The following is a 19576-nucleotide window of genomic DNA, read 5'->3' as shown; positions in this document are numbered from 1 at the left end:
GAATATTTGAAAGCAAAAATCTTGGCTACATTGGCAGCTAGAGTATCTCTTGTGCCGAGTTTGCAATTTGCATTGGGGAAAATCCCACGCTCTGCTGGGCCACACTGATCAGCTGGGAGCCAACTCCCTTGCAGAGGTTCGTGACTGGGGACCCACTCCAAATACATGCAGGTTCAGGGCAGATGCAGCTAGCAAGCCCAGGCTGTGGAAAGAACATCCAGGCCTTCAAAACCTAATTTCCTCTTACCTGTTCTGTTCCCGGGAGAACTTCTGTCTTCACCAGAGATCCGTGGAGCACGTGGGACTTTGGCAGGCTTGGGTGTTCCAGTGAAGACTTTAATGGTGGTGGGAGTTGCTGGCTGGACTGTGGCAGGAATTATTTGGACAGCTGAAAATAAAAAAAAAAAGCTCAAAATAGATCAGTTAAACAGCAGGTGCAAAAAACCATGCTCATACCTTGTCTGGCAATGTTCAGTTCAGATTTTATCAATAGCATTTGTTCCTTTTAAGTATCCCAGACAATTTATGAATGGTTAAATCCCATTTGATCTCAGTCACCAACACAATCCTGAAACTATCTTTGAACGGTTGATCAAAGGATAAAACAAAGTTTCAGAGCCAAAATTTACAACCTTTCACTAAAATTAAAATCTGACCAACTTATTAAAAGTTTTTTTTATTTTTCACACTATGAACCATAATTAACCAAAATTTACAAACATTTCCTTCTTGAATATACACAGTGTAATTTTCTCCCCTTCCCACCCACCTCCTTACCCACTAAACAATCAACATATACAATGCAATAAACCCATTAAACAATGTCATCACACTATGAAAATATATATGAAAATTGTGTCATCTACTTTTACACACTTGAGTCAGTTTATTTTGTCTTCTTCTCATTCTATCATTTTAGGGGGTGGAGGTTCGCGGTAGGCCCTCTCTGTTGTGTTCCATGTACGGTTCCCAAATTTGTTCGAATAATGTGACTTTATTTTTTAAGTTATGTGTTATTTTATCCAATGGAATACATTAATTCATTTCTATGTACCATTGCTGTACTCTCAGGCTCTCTTCTGATTTCCAGGTTGACATTATATATTTTTTTGCTACAGCTAAGGCTATCATAATAAATCTTTTTTGTGCTTCATCCAATTTGAGGCCTAGTTCTTTACTTCTTATATTACTTAGAAGAAAGATCTCTGGATTTTTTGGTATTTGCTTTTTGTGATTTTATTTAATACCTGATTTAGATCTTCCCAAAACTTTTCCACTTTCTCACATGCCCAAATTGCATGTACTGTTGTTCCCGTTTCCTTCTTACAGCAAAAATATCTATCTGATACTGTTGGGTCCCATTTATTTAACTTTTGGGATGTGGTGTATAGCCTGTGTAACCAATTATATTGTATCATGCGTAACCTCGTGTTTATTGTATTTCTCATAGTTCCGGAGCATAACTTTTCCCATTCTTCATTTTTTATCTTTATGTTTAGATCTTGTTCCCACTTTTGTTTGGGTTTACAGCTTATTTTATCATTCTCTTTCTCTTGATGTACGTTTGTTATAAATCTTTTAATTATCATTGTGTCTGTAATCACAGATTCAAAGCTGCTTCCTTCTGGTAACCTCAGCCTGCTTCCCAGTTTGTCCTTTAAGTAGGTTTTCAGCTGGTGGTATGCAAACATTGTACCTTGAGTTATACCATATTTGTACTTAATTTGTTCAAAAGATAATAAATTATTTCCCAAAAAACAATTTTCTATTCTTTTGATCCCTTTTCTCTCCCATTCTCTAAAGGAAAGGTTATCTATTGTGAAAGGGATTAGTGGATTTTGCGTCAATAATAATTTTGGTCGTTGGTTATTTGTTTTTTTTCTTTCAAAATTTGACCAACTTTAGGAAATACTTACAAATTGTTTTACGTGGTGTTTATTAAATGCACAAGTATATTTGCACAAGGCAGCTTCCAACAAAGCCTCTGTCATCAACAGTAGCAGAGCCTTGAATAAGTGCTGAAGACAAGATGAAGCATTTGCAGTCAAGTTCGATCAGACGCGGACAACTCCCCACCCCCCCCCCCCCCCCCGTCAAAGAAGACAGCTGATTCACCCCACGTGGTGCCAAGGTAGAGCAAAGGAGGAGAGAGTATCCCAGTTGTCAAGCTGAAGACCTGCGCTCCATAACCAACTTCACCTCCAGTTACAATATTGGGACCTAACTACCAATATGCATGCATACGACCTCTCATCATCAAGCAAATCCAACCTAGGTAACTTCTGCCCAGTAGCTGACCCTGAAATAATCAGTAGAATGATGAAAGGAGTCACTGATTTTACTATTAAAGCAGTACTACTCACCACCAACCAGTTGGTTTTTGGAAAAACTGATTCAATATCTTCACCCAAAGTGCTGAATTCCATAGGAAAGAACAAGAACAGTCCACAACATCTGTGCTGAACACGATGCCCAAATGAAATTACAATTCTGGTATAATCGTGTCTATTTAGAAGCCTGAAATACGATAATAGCATTTGCTTCCATCAATACACCTGACACCCTGTTCCAGACATCTGTTGCTCTCCAGGTTTTAAAAAAAATCACGGCATTTCTCCTCTAAACTGCTGTCCTCACCCCATGTGAAACCTGCATTCTGCAGTTTGTAGAGGCATGGTGTTCAAGATTACCTGTCACAGCTTCGGACTGTGTGACAAGAAAATGGTTATTTTTCACTAAAAACAATTCTGGAGAAACTCAGTCATAGCTCACATGAAAAAAAAAATGAGGGTCAATTATCTCAGCTTTAGAACCCCAGAGTCTCCCAGGACACTGCGCAAAGCCCAAATATTTTCAGCTGCTTTATCAATGACCTTTCCATCATAAAGCCAGAGTGGTTTCTGATTACAGAACATTTAATTCCTTTTATAACTCCTCAGAAAGACAAACAATTCAACCTGTAATCAACATGACCCAAGTAGCTGTCAAACATGCAATAACCATGCTGTAAAATAAGCAACGATTATCTCCAAAAAGAAATCTAACCACCCACCTTGACCTTGAGTGGGCTTGGGGCTGGGGTCAGCACTGATTATAGTCTCAACTATACCACCACATACAGTGTAACCAGAGATCGGGTCAGAGACCAAGTACCCTTCAGTGAATGAGCTACATCCTGACTTCCCAAAGAATCTTCCCCAAGAACAGGGAAGGAAAGTTGGAAGCATAATGGAATATCTTCCACTTGCTTAGATGAGGACGTCCAACAAGAAGCTAAACTCCATAAAGGACAAAGAAGGACTTAGGTTGGCACCTCATTCACCATCTGAAGCTTTGTCTCCCAATTGGGCAGCACGGTTACCACAATGCTATTGCAATGCCAGTGACTCAGATTCGAATCCAATGCTGCCCATAATGAGTTTGAATGTTCTCCTAGTCTACTGTTCATCTGGCTATTCCAGTTGCCTCCCACCTTCCAAAACTTAAAGGCTGTTGTTAAGATTGGACTACTTGGTCAGCACAGGCTCATGGGCCAGACAGAGGACCTGTACCATACTGTATGTCCAAATTTAATCTTTTTAAAAAAATTTAATATGGCTGCAGTGCTCACCATCCAAGTCTAAATTTTAGATCTCAGTCACCAGCATATAACAGGTTTCAGGTTTCCAAGCGTAAAGATATTACTTCCAAAATCTTTCAGAGGGCAAAATTCTAATTATGAAACAATAAATTGTTGTTCCATGACACTCCACCCATGTCCTCACTTTGTGTCCTCACACATCTTTCCAGCTACAGGCATATTTCAATGGTCATAGGTTGGCATTTGCTAGAGCATGTGGTTCCTTTTTGGAAATGGGAAAATTAAACATCTATCTCTTGCCACTGACCAGTCTTGGGGTCCAATGGAGTCTCCCCATTTTGCCTTGATGGTTCTGAACCTGCAAGATTGGATTCAGAGTGAGTTTAGATCCTGGAAGTCTATCCCTCCAATTCCCCACAGGAAGGCACTTGGTCACCATAGTGCTTGCATTGAACTCCAGCCAGTTTTTAAAGCCATGCCTGCCTCATCTCTTTGTGAGTGCTGTTGCGAGGAAGTTTCAGCACACCTCAGGCATTCAGCTGCTGCAGTTTGTCCTTCTGTCGCTGTCTCTGCCTGAGTGACCACGGTTCTCTGGATGGTCCATGGCCAACGGTACATCAAAGGACAACCTGAGGCTGCTGCTTCTTTGATATAATATCTCACAGGACTGTGCCAACCTGTGTGGAACATTCCAGACTAGTGCACGTTCACTCAAACAGCCGGAGTCATATCCTGATCACAGCTGCACTTACAAGCTCGCAAACGATATTTTGGAAGCTGACTTTTCTCACATTGTAAATATAATACCTGGTGTGCAAACTATTGAGTTTAACTATTAACTGATGGATACTCCAAGCCAGGATTTGTGATTAAAATTGAAGAAATTTAAAGCATCTCCATAATTAAACACAAAAGAACTTGCTCTTGGTTGTAATGATCCCAACTTTGAAAAGAGTAGAAGTGCAGAAGGTAGTCCCAAAATGTAAAATTCTTGTTAAACAACAGACTTAAACAATCACCAAATTATAACATCATCTCATCAGTGATCACACTTCAGCAAAATTTGTTTCTGGATTTTCACCGGAGTTGATCTTGGCTCGACAATCTTCAGTTGAAAGACACTACAAAAATGTGGCTCATCGATGTAGTTCTAAATGGAGCAATTGTTACCAGCTGAAGCTGATTTAATGTTTTCATGGCAATATTACATGGTGATGCTCTGGTGCTTTAAGCACAATTTCTTTATTGGAGTTCTGGTCACCTAACTACAGGAAAGATATCAGTAAGATTGAAAAAGTGCAGAGATTTACTGGGAGGTTGCCGGGTCTTCAGGACTTGAGTCACAGGGAAAGATTAAACAGGTTAGGACTTTATTCCTTGGAGCAAAGAAGAATGAGGGGAGATTTGATAGAGGTTTACAAGATTAAGAGAGGTTTAGACAGATGACAGAAGGCTTTTCCACTTAGATTAGGGGAGATAAATACGAGAGGTCATAGTTTTAAGCTGAAAGGGGAAAGGCTTAGGGAGAACATTAGGACAAATTTCTTCACTCAGAGTGTGGTGGGAGTGGAATGTGCTGCCATCTGATGTGGTTAATGTGGGCTCGATTTTGAGTTTTAATAGATTGGATATATACTTGGATGGTAGAAGTTTGGAGGATTATGGAGTGGGAGTAGGTCAATGAGACTAGCAGAATAATGGTTGGCACAGACTAGAAGGGCTGAATGGCCTATTTTCTGAGCTGTGGCATTGTACGATCCTAAAATTGAAGGTTTTGGAGATTCATTGACGTATCCAGAAAAAATAATTTAAAGCCAGTGTAGAACTGGGCCATTTGGAATGGCCACAATGACAGTAAACATCAGTTAAGTATCACGACAGATCCAGAGAGGCTTTATGTTGTCTCAAGTACTTACATTGGTCAATAGTAACAGTGGCTATTTCACCCGTGTGCTCTTGGCTTGCCAATACATCTGTCGAGAAGGAACAAGCTTAATTAATTTAATTGACTGCATCCTAAATATGCAATTAAATTCTGCGATGGGAACCATATTTCATTTGTCCACAAGTGTTAGTTTCAATCATAGGTCTGTGCTGAGTTAGGCGCTCTGCATGGGTAACTGGAGGGTTGATTTCTGTGGGGCAAAGAAGAGGTGCTGGAGGTAATCCATCCGCAGTAGCGCGTTGCTAATAACATGCATACCAAACTAGTCACATCCAACACCTAGAAGTACATAAAAGGTGCTCCTGTAGGGGACTTGGTGAGTTGCTGCAGTACATCCTGTAGATCAAGGGTGGCCAAATGTTTGGGTTGTGGGCCACATACAGAAAAATACAAGGAGTCACGGGCCAAACAATATTAAGCACCCAAGTTTTCAACCTCCAACGGCTCCTTTAACAGGCTGTTTAAAACCTGTACAAAGATAACGACAGGCAGTCTGGGCAGCTGGATCCTGAGAGGAAACACCGAGACATTGCTCTCTGCGAGTCTAGACCAGCAGCAGCGCTGCTGTTACAGCAGCTCTAGTAGTGCCTCCATCCTTTTTCTAACGAGCCACATAAAAATGGGCGATGGGCACCTCTGCTGTAAATGGAACAAAGTGCAGCTACTGAGTGTGCAGGTAGTTCTAAACATATGGGATGGTTAGACTTCAACAAGCGTCTCTTGAGCACTGGATAACTTGGCAAAAAACAAATTATACAGTTCCTTCTGCAAATAGCATCAAAGTGTATTAGGGTTTGGGTTTCAGTCAGGATTAAATGCCTCAATACACTAAGAATTATCAGTTTAATATCAAAGGAGATATTGGGCTAGACAACTTTTCTTTCTTTGGCTTGGCTTCGCGGATGAAGATTTATGGAGGGGGGTAAATGTCCACGTCAGCTGCAGGCTCGTTTGTGGCTGACAAGTCCGATGCGGGACAGGCAGACACGGTTGCAGCGGAAAATTGATTGGTTGGGTGTTGGGTTTTTCCTCCTTTGTCTTTTGTCAGTGATGTGGGCTCTGCGGTCTTCTTCAAAGGAGGTTGCTGCTCGCCGAACTGTGAGGCGTCAAGATGCACGGTTTGAGGCGATATCAGCCCACTGGTGGTGGTCAATGTGGCAGGCACCAAGAGATTTCTTTAAGCAGTCCTTGTACCTCTTCTTCGGTGCACCTCTGTCACGGTGGCCAGTGGAGAGCTCGCCATATAACACGATCTTGGGAAGGCGATGGTCCTCCATTCTGGAGACGTGACCTACCCAGCGCAGTTGGATCTTCAGCAGCGTGGATTCGATGCTGTCGGCCTCTGCCATCTCGAGTACTTCGATGTTAGGGATGAAGTCGCTCCAATGAATGTTGAAGATGGAGCGGAGACAACATTGGTGGAAGCGTTCTAGGAGCCGTAGGTGATGCCGGTAGAGGACCCATGATTCGGAGTCGAACAGGAGTGTGGGTATGACAACGGCTCTGTATACGCTTATCTTTGTGAGGTTTTTCAGTTGGTTGTTTTTCCAGACTCTTTTGTGTCGTCTTCCAAAGGCGCTATTTGCCTTGGCGAGTCTGTTGTCTATCTCGTTGTCAATCCTTGCATCTGATGAAATGGTGCAGCCGAGATAGGTAAAATGGTTGACCGTTTTGAGTTTTGTGTGCCCGATGGAGATGTGGGGGGGCTGGTAGTCATGGTGGGGAGCTGGCTGATGGAGGACCTCAGTTTTCTTCAGGCTGACTTCCAGGCCCAACATTTTGGCAGTTTCCGCAAAACAGGACGTCAAGCGCTGAAGAGCTGGCTCTGAATGGGCAACTAAAACCTCGAAAAAAGAGCTACGTTTAAGCAGTTTAGAGGGAAGTGTTCTGGAGTTTAAATATGGGGAATAGATCATGGAAGATGCGAGTGCTGTTGTTCTTCAAATTAGAAAGATCAAATTTGTTGCGTGGAAGGGCTGAAGAATATTAATGAGGGAGGAAGGGGCAAAGCCATTGAATTCTTTTAAAAAAAAAGATGAACAAGGATCTAAAACTGCCAAAGCAGCAGCCAATCTAGGTCAGTTGATGTGGGGAGATGGATAAAACAAGCTCAACACTAGGTTTTGAAAGGCAGCAGAGTTGGAGGTAAAGTTCCATAAATAAAATTCCAGTCAGCCATCTGATAAGAACGCTTGAAAATACACAACAGTACATTTACTACACACCGGAAACAAAGTCAAAAGTGCTGGAAGAACTCAGCCAGTCAGGTAGCATCTGTGGGGAAAAATAAATAAGAAATTGTTTCAGGACAGTGGCAGAGCATGAGTGAGTGAGTGAAGGTGGAAGGGGGGGTGGGGGGGGGGAAGAATGGTGAGGTTAAGGGCTTTCAAAGCAGAGCTGGGGAGAAGAGTGAAGTGCAGGACAAAAGCCTAAGAGATAGGTTAAGAAAGATCAGGTGACAAGGAGCAAAGAAACAAGACAGAAAAAGGATGTTAGCATGGGAAATGATGGGAGAGCAGTTTGCCTCAAGTTGTAAAATGCAATGTTCCTTTGAGAAGGTTGTGAAATCTCGCTGGACTGAGCCCTCTGGAGTGAACATTGAATTTTCCAACTTCAGGTAACTTCTCTCTCATCATTTCTCAGTATCATGCTTAAGTCCCTTTCTTGTCTATTATACAAAATATCTATCTACTGGACAGAAGTTATGCTCTTTATTGGCTTTTGTTTTGTACCTCAGTTCTGGTGGGGGGAAGGGGAGAAAGGGGGGGGGTGGAGTCATTGATTGAAATGTTCACTGGTTTCTCTTTACACAGATGCTATTTGACATTCCAAGTTATTCCAGCATTTCTATGTTTTATTTCAACCAGTCTCAATGTGAGCACAATGAAGGAAAACCAGAAATGACCATCTCCACAACACATTAATAATTTAGTAGTGGAGAGTAGAGAGCACCAAGTTCCTCAGAGTCCACTTCACAAGTGACCTACCATGGACACACATCTCCTCACTTCTCAGGAAGACGCAACAACGACTTCACTTCCGGAGGAGACTGAAGCTGGAAAGGCGACCGGCCACCATCATGTGAACCTTCTACAGGATGTATCACAATGTGGTATTGTTACTGTAGAGAAGTGGATTGGAAGTCAATCTTAGGACCACAAGAGTGGTAGAGAGGATCACCAGGGTCTCCTGCTGCCACCCCCCACACCCCCCCCCCCAATTGTCTGAAGAGGGGATGCAAAATCGTTGAGGAGCTCTACTACACCATTCACAGAATCTTTCTGCTATCCGAAAGAGATACAGGAGTATCAGAGCCAGGACCAACAGGCTGGGAGCACAGCTTCTTCCCTTGGGCAGTGAGAAAGAATGCTGAATGACCAAAGGAAATACTCACACTAACTGCCAGTATCCAGCACATATGGGGATTGGTAGAAGCCAGTGCCAGTTGTTTGAGATTGCGTGTTGCATGAATGACAAACAAATGGCAAGGTGCACCAATTTTAAACCTATTTATTTTCCTTTTTTTGCTGGTTACTTAAATTTTGGATAACAAGTATTTTATTGTACTAAACAACATTTATCTTTATACATGTATATTTGTCCTGCATGCGTAATGTTTGTCTGTATGTGGGTTATGTCTAGTTGTGTGTTCACAATGTTTTGCACTGAGGACCAGAGAATGCTGCTTCGTCGGGCTGCATCCGTCCAATCGGATGATAAATAAACTTTAACTTGTAGCACTGGGATCATACTCACACTTCCTCAATAATTCCAAGTGGCTCCACAGAATTTCTCCTTTTGGGACTCTCTGCAAGAATTCTTCCTGACTAAGGGAACATAGGTCTTTCCCCAAAATGCTCAATTCCTTTACATCCACATCAATCATGGCAAACTCCTTCATCACCCACACAGCCCAGTGCAGCACTTGGTCCACTGACCACTGAATTGGATCTAGAGGAGGTCAATGAATAAAATGAGATGAAATTCATCCTCTAAAGAGTAAAAAAAAGTAACTGAATTAATTTTATTTAAATGCAGTCTTTGCAAGATTAAAACACAGCTAGAACACGTGGCACAGTTAGCAAAAGGCGGCAAGGATGGCACAGCAGTTAGCGAAATCCTAGTACAGTGCCAGCGACCCAAGTTTTAAACTGGCGCTGTAAGGAACTTGTACATTTTCCCTGCAACTGGACGGGATACCTCCAGATGCTCTGCTTTCCTCCCTCCCTTCAAAATATACGGGGATTATAGGTTAATTGAGGTGTTTGGGTGGCACAGGCTTGGGGGGGATGAAAGGGCCTGTCACCATGCTGTATGTCTACAATTATAATACGGCCAACACCAGTGTCAATGTCAAAAGCTTCAGAGAGGGTTGGAGAGAGGAGACGTCATGTGAGCAAAGTTGAGGGGCGTGTGGTGAGAATAAAATCGATTAGTGTAAGTGGATGCTCGATGATCAGAAAAGACTTGGTGGATGGATGGGTCATTTTCATGCTGTTTGATTGTGTCTCTCTGGACCAGGAATTAGAATCAGAATTTATTATCATGAACTAGTCACATAATTCATTATTTTGCTGCAGTATCCACAGGTGTAAATATTGCCATATATTATATTAAAAAAAATAAATTACTGCAAAATGAGAATGTGAGGCAAGTGTCTGTGGCTCATTGATCCTTCAGAAGTCTAATTGCGGAGGGGAAGCCACTGTTTTTTTACCGTCGGGATTTTGTTTTCAGGTTCTTGCACCTCCTCCCTGATGGTAGCAGTATGAAGAGGGCATGGCCAGATTTATGTTAGAAAGTCTTGCGCTAGCCAGCTAGAATTTGATGATCAAAGGAGAAGGCATGCTGATCCTACTCAAATAATTTTGATTAAAAATCAGATGCATCGATTTTTTTTCTGCTCTGTCGCCCCAAAATTTGTCTGCTACAAGACATAGGAGCAGAAATGGACTATTCAGCCCATCTAATCTGCCCCGCCATTTAATTTTATAAACTATCAGGACTTCCTTTGGCCTCCAGAGAAAATAACCCAGGTTTACCAAACTTCTCCCCATCACACAGACCCTCCGAAGCTCCCATGACCTTCCTGTAATAGGGTGACCAGAATTGCATGCAATACTCCAAGTACAGCCCCAAAGTTTTATGCAGCTACAACATGGCTTCCAAACAGTTCTACCCACTGCCACAAATAATAAAACATTGTAGTAGAAATAGGCTATTCAGCCCATCAAGCCACGAGCTGATCCATTTTCCCACTCAGCCTCACTCCCCGGCCTTCTCCCCATATCCTTTGATGCCCTGACTAATCAAGAACTGGTCAATCTGGCCTCCACAACCACCTGTGGTGACAAATTGCACAGGTTTACTGCCTTCTGCTGAAAAAATTCCTCCTCATCTTTGTTCTAGGTGGACGCTCTTCCCCAGACTTCCTCCCAACTTCATCCATGAGCATCAACACATGCTGTCTTGCTGGCAACATCCATATCCTTCATGGCAAATTAAAAATCCTGGCTTCTGCTTTCATTGCCTGGAATAAGTTAAAAGAGTAAAGAAAAAAGGATATGGGCTGTTGTAAATGTTGGAAGAAACTGGGGCCAAAACTGGGCCACTAAATTTTATTACAACCCCCCCCCCCCCCACAGAACAGATCTGAATGGGCCCAGAATTGGAGAATTAGGACTCAATTCACTTGTGGAGGGCAGGGGGGGGGGAAGCAAAAAGATCAATACAGAATCCTGGAGATAAATTCCTAAACATACAAGGCAATTGTGAAAGACAAACAGATAAAGTCTTTTCCCACTTGACATTTTGGCTTTTAGTTCCCCTCTTTCTTCGCCTGCCAAGGAGCTGATTCATTCCCACTCTACAGCTCCCCGATGCGAATGATTATTTGGTAGTGCACCCAGATGGTTATTTTCTTCTGCCTCAGCACGGAGTACTAACAGGCTATTCAATTAACTCTGAACAGTGTGACACCACTTTCAAGTTTCCACTCACATTTAGAAGAACCATTGGATACTTGGCATTGGAATGGAAAATTGTGTAACTGATATATTAATAGGGGCTTCCATTGGAGTGATACAAGGCACATTTTTGGGATGCAACAAAGGAATCTTCACTGTCCAAACAGCTGTTCTGAAAATGGTCAAATTGACAAGGGACTCTTCACATTCCCTCACTGAGAAGGATACGATATTAAAAAACCGAAATAAGGGATCAGAGTTTATCATCTTGAGCATGTCATTAAATTCTTGTTTAGCAGTAGCACATAGGTGCATCTATTGCTATAAATAACATTTAAAAAGAAATAAGTGCAAAAGAAAAGTTTTGTCTGTGGTTCATTGTCCAGTCAGAAATCTGATGGTAGAGAGGGGAAAAGGTTGTTTTTGTACCAATGGAGTTTGTCTTTAAGCTTCCTGTACCTCCTTCCTGATGGTAACAGCGAGAAGAAGGTATGGTGAAGGTCCTGGAGTACAAAGGTTTGGGTGATGAGGGTCCTTGAGGATAAGAGGCCTGGGTGATGAGGGTCCTCAAGGATGGAGCCAGTAAGAATATTGCTGCTCTGGGTCCTCCCACCATTCAAAATGTATCGAGGGTGTAGGTCAATTGAGTAATTGGACAACATGGGCCAAAAGGGCCTGTTACCGAATTGTATACGGAAAACAGCATGGATCCACTTTGGTACAAAACAAAGAACAGAAGGCTAAGCAGAAATGAAGAACGATGGGAGCAGGCTAGCGTGCGCAGTCGGTAGTATGGACTGGGGGGGCTGAATGGCGTCCTCACATACCGTACGGTATTCCAAGATGCTCCTGCTCTTTCCGATAGCCCTCGAGGGCAGCAGCCCATCGCGTTACTTGCTCTGAAGTCTCGTCTGGTATCGCTGTTAGCTGCTTAGAGCCGTCCAAGGTGATGACCTGTGTTTCTTCCACCAACTGGGCTTCGGCACCGGCCTGCTCTGTTGCATCTGGGTCAATTACCACCTCAACTGTTTCAACCGGCTTAACGATCTCTAGGATGTTAAGCTTCGGCTCCACTCCTGCTAAAAGTAATGGCACTTTAATAAAAGAACAAAGCCCACTCTTCCCTACCAACAAACTATTGGCAACCTGTAGAGAGGTGTTGTTAAATTTGTGAAGATGGCATGCAATTAGCAAAAGAAAATGAATGAACATCAATGGATGGCAGGGTTAGCGTAGCAGATAGCGCAATGTTGTTACAGCGCCAGCAATCGGGACTGGGGTTCGAATCCTGTGCTGTCTGTAAGGAGTTTGTACATTCTCCCCGTATCTGCATGGGTTTTCCCTGGGGGGAGGGGGTAGGGGGGTGCTCCGGTTTCCTCCCACCATTCGAAATGTACCAGGGGTTGCAGGTTAATTGGTGGCGTGGGCTCGTGGGTCAAAAGGGCAGGTTACTGTGCTGTCTAAATAAATACTAGGTGGTCCATTATGGGAAGGAAGAACGAGGCCAAATAATATTTGTTAAATTAAAGAACAAAAAGGGGCCAAGGAATTTAAGCACATGAATATTAGGTATATACGTGTTAAATTAGAATTTTTCAGACCATTTTTTAAATATTAAATTTATGGGGTCAACTCTTACAATGGATACTACTTTTGAGGGGCTGAAATTCAGACTTGAATCCCAGTCACCAATTAATTAAAGTAATTATACAGAGTCTACACATCAAAACACATATCCTAGCATGAGGGAGGCTGGGACCGCGGTAAAGTATCTGCATCATCAGAGGAGTCGGGAGCTTTGGTCTGTGAGCAGCCAGGATCAGGTTTGAAATCCGCATCAGGAGATCTAGCCTGCGGGCAACCGGGTCAGAGGTGAAAGTTCATAATGGGGGGGGGGGGGGGTTGGGAGCTCCAGCCTGGGCCAAGGTGAAAGTTCACAACTGAAGGGGTGGGAGGTCTGGTTTGTGGTTGGCTGGAGCCAAGGTAAAGTTCATGATCAAGGCGTCGGGAGCTTTGGCCTGTATACAGCCAGGGCTGAGGTGAGAGACTAGCTGTATAAAAATAAGATATGGAAAGTTCCAGATTTTTTAGCAAAGATGGGGTTTGACTTTTACATGAGATCAGCTAAAAGAGCTAAAAGTAATCACTAAAAAGCATTGACAAATTACAAAATTTATTGGATTTAAAAAAAGAGCATAATGGGTACAAGATAGGTACAGATTGCTGTGGATTACATGTTCATAGGCCAGTCCAACATTATGGGCTGAAGGGCCTGCACTGTGCTGTAATGTTCTATTTCTTCGCTCTCTGTGAAGTGGCTTAGAAACCCACTTTGAAACAGCGGATTCAACTATGAAAGTGTGACCAAGGGTAATGAATCACTTCAGATTATCTGCATCAAGTCTTCGTTAGAAATGTCAGTTGCTTATGTTCTAATGTCTATATTAAGAAACAGATTTATAAACCCTGGAAAAGGTGACTTGCAAGCTTCAGGCTGAAAGATTAAGCATCTACAGCCTCTTGTTTCACCAGAATTTTGGAGAGAATGGGCTAAGGGGTGGGTGATGGAGAACTTTAACATTATGAAAGTTTGAAAAGAGATGGAAAGGCATTTGTATTGAAATTAAAAAAAGCTATAGATGAAGAAAGAAAAAGTTGGAAGGACTTCACAAGCCTTTTCCTTTCCAGCTGCTGCCTGACCTGACAAAGTTATTTTCATTAGTGCAAGAGAGGATCACAAAGGAAGCATGAGACGTGGTCGATGGAGCTGCTGCCATACAGCACCTCGACCTAGTCTGTGTGGATTTTGCACATTCTCTCTATGACCATGTGGATTTCCTCCGGCTACTGCAGTTTCTTCCCCATTCCCAAGATGTGCAGGTTGGTCGGTGAACTAACCACTGATATTTACCTAGCATGGAAGCAGGTGGGAGAATCTGGGAGAGTTGAAGAGAATGTGAAGGGAATTTAAAAACAATGGGATTAATATAGAATCAGTGTAAGTGGGTGGATGATGGTCAGTGGTAACTCAACGGGCCGGTACCTCTATAACCATCCTCATAGCAGACATGGAGCTGTGTGACCTATTTTTGTGCTGGGACATGTGCAGGAGGGAAATAAGGGCATGGCTTGGTCCAATAGTTGACTAAAATAACACATTACTTGAGTTTAGATGCAGAGATTCACAAATTCCACTGGGCGGCAGGGGTGCATGCACAAAGGTGTTAAATTTACATTCCTGCGCAAATCCCCATTCCTTGCATTTCATGGTGAATGAACAATTGCAAAAACCAAGGAATGATTCAGACACTATTCCTCAAAACCAAGCTGGCTAATTTTTATTGGGCAATGGGCAAAAGAGAATAAAGATGAAAGGAAAACAAATTCATGGCGTGCAGGGAATGTTAGAAAGCTGGCACATCTGATCGTTGGCAGCTGTCTTTGATTGGAGTCCTGCCCCACCCACCTCCAGTATTCACTGCCATTACCCAAAGCTAGACAAGCAAGTTTGGATAAGGGCTGGTACAGCAGCTCCTGTGCCCCATTCAGACAGGACAAAGGCAGGTTGAGACAGGAGATAAAAATCAACAATCATTCTATGATCATGTCAATAGATTTCCAGTTTGGCACTGACGAATCAGCCTGGTTGGTTTAATGCTTTCTGCTTGGGGAACTACAGGTCTGTACTTGGGCATGAACCCAGCATGCAATCTAGAACAAGCTTACCTTGTCTGGAAATTACTTCCACACTGAGTTGGACAGTGCCATCAGTTTTAACTCCTTGATCGTATAAACTTCGATTTGGATCCAGCTATGAAAAGAGACGAGTTCTCATGATGCACATTTTACAAAGTCAGAGGTTTATAGTATAGAAATACGCCCTTCAGTCCAAATTGTCTGTGCTGGTCATTGTCTACCCAAGCTGGTCACGTACGCCTGCATTGGACCCATGTGCCTGTCCATAAATCAATTTAAATTTGTTTTATACAGTACAACTCTGAATATCCAAAAATGGTCAGATAAACTTTTTTTCCCCTCCCGGAAAACTGGTAATTAAAAGAAAAACCAGCTCAGTAGCAACAACAAGCAACAAGGGAAGGCTTTTTAAGCATTAAAGCATTGTTTTATTTCACAAAAAAGCTGGCCACCGCCGATTCCCAACACTCCCCAACTGCTGCGGATCCCCAGCGAGGCTTCCAGGGCCAGTGGAACACTCACGGGCGAGCTCCTGCCTCCCCAGTCACTGGAGCTCCTGACTAAGCCTACCACACATGGACACAGGGGAGTCTGATTTGCATGTGCGGTAATAGGCAGGTTCGGCATTGGGAGCTCCATTGTGCTGAGGAGGGAGGCAGGGAAGGATGGAAGGACAGAGAGAAGGGAAGGAGTGAGAAATGGAGGGCCGTTGAGCCATAGGTCCCACTCCTGCCTGGGAGATTGCTCGCCTTGATGATGAAGGATTCTTCCCACCACTTGCAGCTGGGAGGCAGTGGCATCCAGTTTGAGAGGGAGAGTTTCAGAAAAAAGTCAATAGGGGAAGGTAAAGAAGAAATGGAAAGAGAGGGGAGAGAGTTAACTGAAATGAGGACAATTGTCATTCTAATTTCACGTCGAGTGAATTTTTTTCCCCAACCCGTGAGATCGGATTTCCTCTGAAAAAATTCAGATAATTGAGGATTTCGGAGAATCCGATTTCAGATAATTGTAGTTGCAGAGTAATTGCACTCTGCTCCACAACTTCGTCTGGCAGCTACTTCCATATACCCAACACTCTGTGTGTGGTAAAAGGTGCCCCTCAGGTCCTTTCTAAATCTCTCCCCTCTAATTTTAGGTTCCTCTATTCTGGGGGAAAGACTGAATATTTACCTCTTGTATGCTTCTCGTGATTTTATAAATTCTACAAGGTTCTCCCTCAGCCCCCTACTCTCTGGAGTGCCAAGTCCTAGCCTATACAGCCTCTCCTTAGAATTCAAGTCCTTGAGTCCTGGTAACATTCTTGCTAGGGGGTAGAACACCTTTGCTCGATCTGCTTCAACAGCAACGCCTGCCAAAGGCCAGCCACTCAAATTCCACACTGTGTGGCCATTTGTCAGTCCATGTCATGTCAAGTTTATCGTCATCTGATTGCACAAGTACAACCCGACGAAACAGCGTTCTTCAGTCCACGTTGCAAAATAAGCAGGCACACCACCAGACATAACACACATACAAAAACAACATGCAGGACAAGGATTCAATAAATATTGTTCATAAATATGAGAGTCTTGGATTGTTAGTGTGAGCAGTCCCTTTAGTGTTCAGTGTTCTTTTATCCTTGCATTGCCAGCTTGAGAGAACATGCAAATTGGAGAAACACTTAGCATTCAGTCTTGGCAATCTCCAACCAGACAGACCCACTTTCCCCCATTCATTGACTCCGTTCCTCCAGCTCCCCAGACCCTTTTTTTTCTCCTACTAGGGAGGATCTTTCTCAGCCCTCTCCCACAATTACCTTGTAGCTCCTTTTTCTTCTTATCCCTCCCGCCTGTATCCATCAATCACCAGCTACCCTGTGCTCCACCTCGTACAACCCTCCCCACTTTCTTATTCGGGTGTCTGTCTAATTTTCTGCATACCTGAACAGGAGCTCAGGCCCAAAACAGCAACTGCCTACTGCTTTCCATGGATGCTGCGTGATGTGCCGAGTTCCTCCAGCATTTTTGTTTATTGTGATTTTTTTTTCTTCTCCAGCATGGTTTCCATCAATATTATTTTTCCTACAACTGGATGAATCGAACTATACACATTTCTCTTCGAATGGTCTCAATGACTTGCACAGTTGCAATATGATGTCCCTGTCCCTGGCACAATGCCTTGATCGATGAAGGCAAACATACTCAACGCTTCCTCCACAGTCTCTGTTCCAGCACTTTTGTGGAACCAAATTCATAAACCAAATGAAAATGCTGCGATTGTAGTAGATACACAAAAAAGCTGGAGGAACTCAGCAGGTCACGCAGCATCCATAGGAGATAAAGAAGGCTCCTTATGGGCTCAGATCTGAAACATTGGTTATATATCTTTTTTCCTATGGACACTGCGTGACCTGCAGAATTCCTCTAGCATTTGTGTGTATTTACCCATAAACCATAATGCTAATTTAGCAGAATATACAAATTGGTAATAATCCAAAAGGCAAAATAAAACTGTTAGTGCAAACAAAAAATAAATTGCTCCTGGAGTCCCTTCTGCTGGAAGGGGAATAAACTTCCATGCAGAAATAAAGCACGTCACTGTAACATGTGCTGCCAAGTTGTTCCATAATAATTAGATAAGCTTAATGAAGGTTCCCATGTGGTTTCCTTGTTTAAAGGAGGTAATAAGGAGTATCCTGGGAATAACAAACCAGTGAGTCTTAGGTCAATGGTGTGCAAACTATTGGACAGGATTAATAAACATTTAGAGAAGTATAGTTTTCTCTGGGATAGTCAGCATGCATTTATGAGGGGAAGGTCATGCCTCACAAGACTAATTGAGTTTTTTTTGAGGAGGTAACAAAAGAAATTGATGAAGGTAGGGCAGTAGATGTGGTATATATGGATTTTAGTTAAGGGATTTGACAAGGTCTTCCATGAGAAACTCATTTAGTAAGTCATGAGGCATGGGATTCATGGAACCTTGGCGATGGGATGCTGGGCTTTGTTAGTCAGGGGATTGAGTTCAAGAGTCGAGAGATCATGTGACAACTACAAATCTGTGGTGAGACCACATTAGTCACCTCATTATAGAAAGAATACGAAAGCTATGGAGAAGGTGCAGAGGAGATTTACAAGGATGTTGCCCGGATTGAAAAATAAGTCTTATGAGGCAAGGGTAGCAGAGCAAGGACTTAGAGCGAAGAAGGAGGAGAGGTAACTTAGAGGCCAAGAGGCAATAGAAAAGGTAGACAGCCGGCACCTTTTTCCCAGGGCAGGAGTACCAAACACTAGAGGACATCTGTACAAAGAGGAGGGAGGAAAATTTAGGGGAGACATCAGAGGTGTTTTTTTTTTTTAAAGTTGTGGGTGTCTGGAATGCCTTGCCAGGAGTGGTGGTGGAGGCTAAAACATTAGGGACATTTAAGAGATTCTTAGACAGGCACATTGAATGAAAGAAAAATAGTGGCGAATGAAGTAGGAGGAGTTTAGTTTTTTTTTTAAAAATGGGAATTTATAGGTCAGCACAACATTGATGGCCAAAGGGCCTGTACTATGCTGTCATGTTTTATGTTCTAAGGACATTTATTTTCAGGCTTGCAGAGAGTTAACAGCATGCAAATAGACAGCAATGAGGGAAATGATTTGGCCCAAGGCTCTAGCTCATGGTGAAAGCAAAGCAACACACATCAATCTGCCATATACTCTCACAACTACTTTTATCCCCAAGCTCAAGTCACTCATTCCAGTTTCTTTTAAAGAGATACCAGAGTTTCTGCCTCCTCATTTCCAATAGAAAAGCAATGACCCAGAGTAAGTTTTCCTCAATGTAACAATTTCAGAGAATGACCATTTATCATTTAGCCACAAAAGTGTTCACTTTGCAAAAGCCCTCAGAAATTTGAAAAAGCTCAATTGCTGCATTCTTTTCGTTGACAGGTGAATGCCATCCCAATCTGAAAGCATCCTTAATCTGAACCTTAAAAGTTTGCTATGCCAACCCATTGAGATGGTAAAACAATGCACAAATACAATATTTAACACAGCCATAATTTTCAGGAAAAACCATAAAGATGAAATTCTATTTAAAATCAGATTGTACTTGCTTGTAATTGGATGGTGTCTTATTAAAAATAGATTAATGAAATCTATAGTCACCGACATTCATATTAGATTCGCATGAACAAATAAACTCAATGATCAAAAACAAGCTGAACTTCCATGCAAAAAGTGGCGATTAGAGGACCTCTGAGAGATGTGTGTGTAAATGTGCATCTATCTGCAGATATGGAATATGTGTATACACATATGAAAAGTAACGTGCACAGTTTGAAGGAGGTTGTTGAAAATTTGATGAGACACGGAGGATGGGTTGAAGGCAGAGAATTCCAGAACAGGCAGTGCAAAGGCT

General features: G+C 42.6%; 1 protein-coding gene across 10 annotated transcripts in view; it reads right to left on the bottom strand.

Annotated features, from left to right (window-relative positions):
- gabpa (GA binding protein transcription factor subunit alpha) overlaps window positions 1-19576 on the bottom strand; it is a 55382-nt gene that overhangs the window by 8565 nt on the left and 27241 nt on the right. For 4 of the 10 annotated variants that reach the window (XM_069889017.1, XM_069889018.1, XM_069889016.1 and 1 more), the window contains 6 exons: window positions 15218-15302; window positions 12319-12570; window positions 9282-9476; window positions 5497-5553; window positions 3888-3938; window positions 248-388 (listed from right to left, as the gene is read on the bottom strand). In XM_069889017.1, the coding sequence (XP_069745118.1) occupies window positions 248-388; window positions 3888-3938; window positions 5497-5553; window positions 9282-9476; window positions 12319-12570; window positions 15218-15302 (781 nt within the window). The remainder of the gene's footprint in view (window positions 1-247; window positions 389-3887; window positions 3939-5496; window positions 5554-9281; window positions 9477-12318; window positions 12571-15217; window positions 15303-19576) is intronic. The other 6 variants (XM_069889020.1, XM_069889021.1, XM_069889025.1 and 3 more) reach the window with 6 other exon arrangements.

This window comes from Narcine bancroftii, chromosome 7 (genome assembly GCF_036971445.1).
Source record: "Narcine bancroftii isolate sNarBan1 chromosome 7, sNarBan1.hap1, whole genome shotgun sequence".
Classification (NCBI taxonomy): domain Eukaryota; kingdom Metazoa; phylum Chordata; class Chondrichthyes; order Torpediniformes; family Narcinidae; genus Narcine; species Narcine bancroftii.
Note: the sequence above shows the minus strand (reverse complement) of the source record. Positions and strands in the feature narration are given on the sequence as shown.